A 9,998-nucleotide genomic window follows, 5' to 3' on the forward strand; every position below is an offset into this window, starting at 1 on the left:
TAACTTGAACCCGCGTGGTTAAAAAAATAATTATAAATTTGATCGTTTTAATTGCATACTTTAAATAAATAAATATATAAATAAATTTTTTTGTTGCGGGAGATTTGACCAATCAAATCTATTGCATTAAATTAATGAAAGTTAATTCAATCAATCTTCTCGCCGTGAAAAAATTGACACAAAGATGATTAAGGAATCTCCAAGCGAAAAAGAAATATGGAGTGCGATCTTTCTATAGCGCTTCTATCTGTCATTATTATTTCACAAGGAACTTTATAGCTCTTAGTACAAGGCCTCTATTGTCACATATGCGCTATTTATTAGGATGCTCCACGTGCTTCGCTCGATGATCGTGGAGAAACGATCAACTATAACGACGGTCAAAAGGACACGATGCAGCCCAAAAATTGAGTGAGGGGGTGGTGTCAATATATATACCCGGCGTGAACGTATATACAATCTCTAAGTCGGTCGATATTTCCCCAGGAGTGAGCGCGTTACTCTCGCTTCTGTATGGACCTATATCTTTTAATTAAATTTCCAAGACCACGCGGATAACGATTCTACGAGTAGGCGAGAGTGTGCCAATTTGGACCAATTAGTGGCGTACTCGGAGTGAAACGCTCTCGCAGTCACAATTACAATCTGACGTTTAGCCGGCTCAGGGAGATGTCCCTGATGAGAAACTTCGCGAGGACCCAAATCCGCGTGAATCATGCGCTCTTGAGCTGCCCCGCGTAATTAAATTATGCAAATTAATGAGATATACGCAAGAGAGAGAGAGAGAGAGAGAGAGAGAATCTGCTGCAAATCAATAAAATATCCTCTTTTGGGGAATTCTCTATGAAATGCAGCGACACACGGAGATCAAACTGATCTCTCACGGTTGTGTGTTTAAATATTGTTGGGCGTTTATCTCCCGGTCATCTTCAAAGATGTCTAATTAAGATTAGATGTCATGTAATAGGCGATACACGTGTAGTGCGAGGGAAACGTGACAAGAATGGAATTTTCAGTCGCAGTTCTATGGTTTCTTTTTAACTGGATTTCAATACCGCGGCCTGATCTGATCTTGTTTAACGTCCAGACGAAACCGATTGACGAATAGAATTGTCCATAACTATTTACAATGTGCTTTGTTGACATTTCGATGGAATTAGTAAGCATAGATAATATTGCAATGACGTAGAGAATCGATATATTTTACTTATGAGAAGAAAAAAGAAAGTGAAATTCATTTTTGAACAAATTTTATGTTTATAAATGTCGTAATAATTATTTAGATCAGAGAAGATAGAGACATTATTATTTTTAAGTAAAATGTATCTCAAATAAAAATTAAATTTTTCTTCTTAATATAAAATATTTGAAAAAAGAATAATATATATTATGACAATTAAAATATATTGTAAAAATAACTGCTTCTTTCTTTATAAACATTTAAAAAAAAAAGTGTGAGAAATGAAGTCATTTAATTAAGACCGATATAGAAAAAAAATTCTGAGATTAATTATTGCAAACTTAAAGGAATCATTTAACATTCGTGACAAACCTATGTACAATTCTATTTTCAGATTATTGGATCTGATCACCCAAGATAGGGTGTGTCACGAAGCTAATGATATTTACTTAAGATCACACATAGACCACGTCTACGTTCATAAATTTTCTTCCAACTCTAATGAAAAATTGCTTGAAGTTTTTTTTTTTTTGATGACATAGTACCGTGATAACGAATTAAATCAGATAAATATCGTTCGATTATGAATATCAAATAAACTTTAGATGAGAAACAAGAGAGAATAATTTTAACGATAATATTAGAAAAATATTTATGGAATGTGCAAATCGTAAAGATAAAAAATTAAAATTGATCGTTATATACACCGTGTCCGTTTATTTCAGAAAAATTGTTTCGTCTTAATTGCGAGAGGCAGCGGGAGAAAGTTATCCAGAAATATAAAACAATTTAATTGTATGCGCGTTTATATCATTGTAAAAGTAATAATATTGATTTCTCTGCTTTCGTTAAAGCAAATTCGATTTATCTCCTCTTTGCATACACGATCACGAATTCGTGGTCGTCTTTTACACGTGCGTCATACACGCGCGGTTTTCAGACACACGCTCGGAATATACACCCCCGAGATCAACTGTACGCACGTCATACTTGAGAAATTAGATTTAAGCACGTGCAGGATCGATCCATGCAGCTGTTGATGTGCTTCGACATCTCGAAACGCGTGTGACAACAAATAGCTTTGCTACGCTTCATGCATAATAAATATTTGCGCAGAAATAGAATAATTATCGCGCATTCACGATATTTAAATATTCTCTTCATATACGCGATCTTTTTACATAATCCATTATTCGACCTTTTATAATTACTCGAATTGGATTAGATGAAAATTTATGAACAGTTGTGAGAAGAGAAAGATATATATTAGAATGTGCTTTAGAGAAAATTATTCAGTGCGCCTAATTACCCCACTTACGTCAAGCTTGTCGCAGATCGTTAGTATTGAATTATGCATCATTAATCTTATCAATCAATTAGTGCAATCAAATTGAATAAAAATGGGCTAAAGTTGGATGTTTATTATTTCATTTCATGATCTAAAATTAATAAAAAATTATCGTTATAAGATTGCTACTCTATATTTTGTGTTCTCTTAAAATACTCAAAAGATTCTCCAAAGTAAAATTTGATAGTATTTGGTTCTTTGATTTATATTTTTTATTTTTTTATTTTTCCAACTAATTTAGGTATCTCTCGTCCGTGTACATTTTCTCGTAATCGATAGATAGATTTAGGGCGAAATAGAAAAAGTCTTGGCCAGGAGTTACTAATATCCGGGAGAAGAAAATGTCTCCCTGTCATAATTAAGATCGAGGGGTGAACGTCCCTCTACGAACCCTCGCATTTTTCCGCACGTCTCTATGGGGTGTTTTTTGCGACGTTGCCATCGCTTCTGTGCAACACTTGCGACCCTTCGTCCCTTGTGCGGTTTTCTCCCTTAATGCACATTGCTGCACATCTTTCTCACTAGTCTTGTCAATCGAAACCTCGTTAGCGTCGCGGATTTGCCGCAGCGTAAGATGAAGTTGTTCATAAGTTTACCAACTTTAGCTTTTCTATCATCCAGTAATACATTACTCACAATATTAATAATGTTACAGAAGATTCATTAATCTTAAAAAAAAATCATTTATGTCGATTATTTTTTTTTTATGATTTATGTTCTAACTGACAAAGATTTCAATTTTACAAATTAATGCCATATATCTGTATTAATAATAATAATTTGGATAAAATTAGATATAATATTAAAGTAATATAGAAATATTTCCATCAAAAGTAATATATGTCATCGCACCACAAAAGAAAAATAAATAATATATTCTGCGCTCTCGCTTATATATATAATATAATTTTTATTGCAAAGAATAGAGAGAAATGCGGCCATTTAAACATGGGTCAACGTCCCAAGTAGGATCAAGACCGAAAGTTTATTTTAGGGTCGGAACCGGAGTAGTCAAAAGGGTGAAGTGTAGATGAGGGATTTGAGGCTGAAAATCAGCGTGCTTCGATAGTGATAGCTACAAGGGATGCATCGATAGCAAAAGCACCTTCTCGTGTATATATATATATATATTTACCTACACGCAATGCACTCGATGGAGATCAAATACATGCACGTGGACACACAAATAGCTACTATGTTGGCTGTATCAATAGTTATAACATATAACTTTTTATCTGCAGTCCTCTGTGGACACAGTTGCATTGAGTTCATGGAAATGTCTAGCGATTCGATTTTTACACATACTTGACAAATTTACACATATACTCGTGTATTCCGAGAAAACGAAACGATTAACTATTTTTCTGTCGACTATTTTTACAGAATTACACTGTCTGTAAAAGAGAGAGATGTCAGATTTAATAAATCTCACTTTTTACTTTTTTTTTAATAATTAAAATTGAGTCCACTTTTTTGGATTTATTCAATTTTTATTAATCATTTTTCTTGTTATACTTTTATATTCTGTTAAAAATATAATATGTAAATATATTTGTGAAGTAATTAATTTATTTGAAGACGTTTTTTCTTCGTGATTGAATAGACTAATTCTTCTAATGATTTCTTTTTTTATTTTTATTGATTTCGTTGCGTTTGAATAATTTAGTTGCAGGTCCGGAAAAACCGTCCTTAGAGAAGATAGATCAAAATATTGAAACCGTTTCGTAAATACCATTAAGTCGAAATAATTAATCGTCTTATCAATCCTCCATTACTTGCGCAATATTTGATTTATGACTGTCTATCTGATACATATTTTACCGGTTCATGCCAATATGCAGAATATTAACATATATAACGCGAGTATTCTGAAAATATTCCGCGGAAAAAAGTCGATGCTTCTAATATCATACTTGGCTAAATAAAAAATAAATTTAACGCACTTAATTTGTTTAACAATATCAACTGAAAAAAATATATATATATTTTTTAATATTTTTTGTTATCTATAAATCGATCTTCTTTTTATTAAAAAAATGTCTCATCTTTCAAGAGCTCTTTCAAAAGCTCGAGTTACAGAAAAGAGAGATACATTCTCGTTGGAGAATATCGGAAACAATCAGACGAATGACAAGAAAGGCAGCCTCGATCGAATGATGGTGCACGTTAGTGGACCATCCTTCGGATACCGAGATAACGTGGGCTCTTTCAGACGTTAGACGCGAGACCATCCCTCTCTTATCTCTCGCTCGCCTTTCCAGCGATTCCGCACGTGGATTTATCGACATGAGAAATCGATGTCGGTGGGCGCAGGGTTGTTACTAGGGCGGGTGTCTACGCAAAGGTACTTTATTATGGACGTCTTCAACGCCTCCCTGCAAAGTGGGTTGGAACACGCGAGTGTCGCGATAATACGTCGCAAATTGTCGCGAATGACAAAAGGCACCATAAATTCTCGGAAATAACTAGAGCAGACCTGTATTATAAATTGAAATAACGTTTGCATTTCTCGTATTCTAAAGTAGATTATTAATTTTGCGAAAAAGAGCTTTTTTTTTTTTTTTACAAAGAAGCATATTATTTCTTATTCCAAGTATTACGTACACACAGAAAAAAAAACGCACTAAATGGATTGTAAAAGATTATAAGAAAGAAAGGAAAAAAGATGAAAAATTATCTCGGTATTAAATTTATATTTCGATGAACCTTTTAATTAATTAAATCAATGGAATTTCAAGTGACCCGAGAAATTACTGGGAATTCTTCTTCCAAAAGATTATCTGACTCAAACATAAACGTCAATCGACGTCGACAACGCGCTATTGTTTGCAACGATTGGCGCTTGAACGTCACTCGTTCGACGAGGAAAGTCCACCCACGGGAACGTGATGGAGAATCGCCGCCGCAGTGGTCTGGAATTATTACAAGCGCGCTTCACGCTATTTTCCATAAGGCTTCAACGAGCGTTGCGGCTCGTTGAAGATTGCACGATACACACGTTGGTCAGTATAAAGCCGCTACTGGCTTTCGTCATAAAGTAGGTAAAAGAATGCCGCCGAGATATGCTCGGCAGATAATTAACCCCTTCGTGCATGACGATGCCAACGCATTATTTATTATATTTTAGGCATTTTCACATTTTCGTTGTAACATGACATGCCTTTTTTATACATCTATTACCTCGCGTGACTGAATCGCGATTATTGTAATAACCACAAAAATCAATTCTTTCATGATTTTGTTAGGAAGATTAAATTATCCTCTCCCAGAAATAAAATATAAAAAAAAAATATAATAAAATGCCCAGAAAAAATATTTAGATCGTGTTTTCTACATTTTTTTTGAAAAAAGATGGCATTCAATAAACAATTAAGAGAACTTTATTGTAGTTCTAAAAAATTTTATTTTTAAAACACTTGCTCTTTTTATAATGATCAAGTCGATTGCAGCTTATAAAATAATTTTAAAAGATTTACATACCATTATTTTCATAATCGAAGGGGTGGAGTAACATACATTTTAGATCATCTGTCATTTTTGGATTTTAACGTCAGATATATTGTATATATGTGTATGTATGTGTGTGCTGCGATGACACTCAAACCTCGCTAACAGTCTTAAAAATCATGGCGAGTTTCCAACATTATTCGAGTCTTCAATCAAATTGCAAATCTTTATTAATGTGTAATCATTAATTTATCCTCAAGAATTTAATAACTTTTTTTACTCGTGTGTGTGGTCGATGATCATCGATATTATATTTACATATATCGGCGAATATCGAAGCGCAATCAACAAGAGTTAATTGCCTCATGCCGTTGGTGCATCTTAATTATCCAATTATCACGATAGAAATATATATAACCGCGGGGGTAATGTATTAATTATAACGTCAATCTCTAGCGCTTGTGATAATTGTATTAGCGACGAATATGTTCGCGGAGCATGCTAACTACCTGGTAAACGAAAATATTTGCTATCGAGCGGAATTTTTTTTTTTAATAGTATAAAATTATTAATTAATTATAAAATTATTAACTATAATTAAGTGGTTTTTAATAATTTCATTGAACGATATTTCTTCTCGCTGCTTTTTACAACGTAAAAGATTATTCACAAATAAAACGTTTGATTCATTAAATAAGTATATCAGAGATGATCTCAAAATATATATAATAATTCTTTTTTTTACGAAAAAATATTCTTGCTCTGTCAAATTAAGATTAAATAATAGAAATACGTAACGTTAAATGACGACTTATCACTCACCTGCCAGCCTTGAAGCAGGAGATTTCTGTCAACGGTCCTGAGCCACATGACAGCATCGCCGGCTTGGAAGTCTCTTAAGCGGGTGCATTTCTTGTGCAGGAAGACGCCGAGGCACTTGAGCAATTCCGAGGTGGAGGCCTGGATGACGGTTTTCCTTGGACCAGGGGGCAGGGGTTTCTGCACCAATTTCTCGCACGTCGGATTGTGCGTGGTATGATTGTTGTTTGACGCCGGTGGTTTTGTCTAATTGAATCCACATAAAAATCATCTCTTAATAAATAGTTCTCTTAATATTATATAGCAGTTTTACATGAAACGTTTTATATAGTATTTTATATTTAACGCTCTTTGTAAATTTGTTAAAATTGCAGATTTCTTAAAATTAATATAAACTTATTTCGTACTTATAGTACATATCGAGTTTCAATCATATATATTATATAATCTAATATATTAATAATTAATATTTATATAATATTAATTTTATATAATATTTTATATATAATATTAATTATATAATACAAATACTGTACATACTTTACGTATATGTAACGTGATAATTTTTTACTACATTTGTGCAACAATAACGGTAACGTTTAATGAAATACGTTAGTCGATAGATTAATAGAAAATTTACAAATTTTATATCCACGCGTTATAAATGTTACAGTTTACAAAGAGCTTAAAAATCAATGGCTGAAAATTGAATATATGAGAACGTTAAGTATCACATTGAATGCTTGGAAACACCCTTGTTTCTAGAAACAGAAATTGTTAGTGAGAGGGTGAAACTTTGTAAGGAGAGAAACTACTCGTGCAACATGTCACGCGAGAGAAGACGTCGAAACGATCGATCGCTTTCGATCGTGTCTGAGGTCAAAGCACGTTGTGTATATTTTATTCCTCGCACTATAAATCTCCCTCAATGGTCTCTAGATACTTCTCTAGATACAACAGAGAAAAGTGCGACTATAATTGTACATTTATTCTTAACAAAAGCCTTCAGTGTGTTTTATAATGCTTATGCTTTTTAATTTATTACGTGATATTATCGTTATTACGTAAAAAATTCTTTAATAAATAAATAATTATTTGAAGAATTTTAATAATCAAAACTTTTTAATAATTTTTGCAATTTTTTTTGGAGAATTATTTCTCTTTTAAATTACAGATAAGGTATAACTGAGAGATTCAATTGTTAACGAATATATTATTTTTCTTCGCAGAAAAAAAAAACAAAAATAAAATATCTATTCGCTAATTTATAAATAGATATTTTTGCTCTAATTCAATTTATATATAATTTAATTTGCAACGTATTAAAATATGCAAAAATGATTATAAAAAGTTTTGTCTTCGTCTGTTTTTTATGCAGTTTTTATATAAACTTGACGCATGAAATATGCCAGTTTATGAAACATCAGAATAGAAAGAGAAAGAGAAAGTCTGTCGCGGCCAAAAGTACTCACCTGTGGCGTCTGTATATTTTTATTCTTATCAACAATAGGTATATTATCGAGCGGCTGCCTGAAGGCGATGTTTTTGTTCTTATTGTCAAGCTTCTTCTTGTTGTTGTTGGTCGTGCTGAACTTCTTCTCCAGCGCGTTCTTCTCCGAGATGATCCTCGCGTTGTCGTTGTTGTTCAGATTAATATTGTTGTTTTGCAATGAGTTGTTGTTGGTCGGCGGATGATTCGTGGGCGGCGCTGGCGCTACCGTAGCAACGCTGCTCTTGTTCTCGCGATTCTTCGCATTGTTCAATTGCTCGTAATTGAAGTTGTTCAGCGTAAAGTCGGCGGGGTGACCCGTCGGCGGGTAAACGGACCCGCGACGGTCCCGCGGACTAAACGACAATACGGTCCCCATACTTCCGGTACGGTGCTCCGGATGTTGCAGTGGCTGCTGCTGCTGCTGCGGTGGTTGCTGCTGCGGCTGCGGCTGCTGCTGCTGCTGCTGCGGTTGTTGACTTGTCGGTTGTTCTCTTCCGCTCTGTGCCGGTTGGGTCGGGTTCTGCGGCTGGCGACTCACGTTCTGACCTAGATGAGGATTCTGGGCCTCACGTCCCGGACTGATCGGTTGGCCGGGATTCTGTGTCGGCTGGCCAGCAGGATTCTGTTGACCAGGATTGTGGCCTGGATTACCGGGGTTGTGACCCGGGTTGCCCGGATTGTGGCCGGGATTGCCCGAGTTGTGGCCGGGATTGTTTGGATTGTGGCCGGGATTGCCCGGGTTGTGGCCGGGATTGTTCGGATTGTGGCCGGGATTGCCCGGATTGTGGCCGGGATTGCCCGGATTGTGGCCGGGATTGCCCGGATTATGGCCGGGATTGCCCGGATTGTGGGTCTGGTGACCGGGGTTGTTACCGGGATTGTGGCCGGGATTGTGGCCGGGATTGCCCGGATTGTGGGGCGAGTGGCCCGGGTTGCGATGTCCGGGATTTTGATGCCCCGGATTGTGGGCCGGATGACACGGATTCTGGTGATGCTGGGACGTAGCGGGCGGCGGTCTCGGCGGACTCGGTGTGATGACACGCTGCGGCGGTGGCGGGGGTGCTCGAGGAACCGAGGACTCCCTCGAGGGTCCCGTCAGCGGGGTCGCATCCCCTGGCTCGATGGCCTCCTCCACGACGGGACCCACCACCTCGCTCAACCGACCTCCCAGCCTGCTGATTTCTACCTTCGACTTGAAGGACACTACTTTTCCTTCCTCCCTCGACGTTGGATACCGATTTACGTTTTCTTTCTCCGCTAAACCTCGTCTCTTCCTGTCGAACTACGCGAGATTTTGCGATAACGCACCCTCTCCGCGACGGGAGAGCGTTATAAGTGATATGACGATCGTTGACGACAATCGATAAGCGGAGAATAAGACGTACTTGTGGAACAGACACGGAAATATCCTGGCTCTTGACGTAATAAGTCCGCAGCCGCTGTACCTTTCGTATCGCTGAAGATGTCACGCGGCAAGATGTCGTCGATGCGCGCAAAAGATGTCGGCCGTCGCGCAAAATGGCGAGCGATCGATGCTTCACCGCCCTCCGCCTCTCGGAGGGTGGATGAGCCAAGTGAACGAAAACACTGGAGCGACGCACCGAGTCACCCTATTCGATACCCTGATTCTTGACCCTCCGCGTGTCGTGTCTGCTCGTGACACTCTCCCTCGACGTTGCACTCTGTCTCGGAACACTCTCGATGCACTCTTT

The 9,998-nt window shown here is 37.0% G+C and overlaps 2 protein-coding genes across 2 annotated transcripts in view; both read right to left on the reverse strand.

The window, feature by feature from the left end:
* Positions 1-9,565, reverse strand: part of LOC115235517 (cyclin-dependent kinase 5 activator 1) — a 16,402-nt gene extending 6,837 nt beyond the window's left edge. Inside the window, exons 1-2 of the mRNA XM_029807366.1 lie at positions 8,267-9,565; positions 6,798-7,040 (exon numbers count right to left, since the gene is read on the reverse strand). Of these exons, the coding sequence (XP_029663226.1) occupies positions 6,798-7,040; positions 8,267-8,662 (639 nt within the window). The 5' untranslated portion in view covers positions 8,663-9,565. The remainder of the gene's footprint in view (positions 1-6,797; positions 7,041-8,266) is intronic.
* Positions 8,821-9,998, reverse strand: part of LOC115235521 (DNA-directed RNA polymerase II subunit 1-like) — an 11,389-nt gene continuing 10,211 nt past the window's right edge. The window contains exons 2-3 of the mRNA XM_029807371.1: positions 8,903-9,560; positions 8,821-8,832 (exon numbers count right to left, since the gene is read on the reverse strand). Of these exons, the coding sequence (XP_029663231.1) occupies positions 8,821-8,832; positions 8,903-9,560 (670 nt within the window). The remainder of the gene's footprint in view (positions 8,833-8,902; positions 9,561-9,998) is intronic.

This window comes from Formica exsecta, unplaced genomic scaffold, assembly GCF_003651465.1.
Source record: "Formica exsecta isolate Colony F162 unplaced genomic scaffold, ASM365146v1 scaffold224, whole genome shotgun sequence".
Taxonomy (NCBI): domain Eukaryota; kingdom Metazoa; phylum Arthropoda; class Insecta; order Hymenoptera; family Formicidae; genus Formica; species Formica exsecta.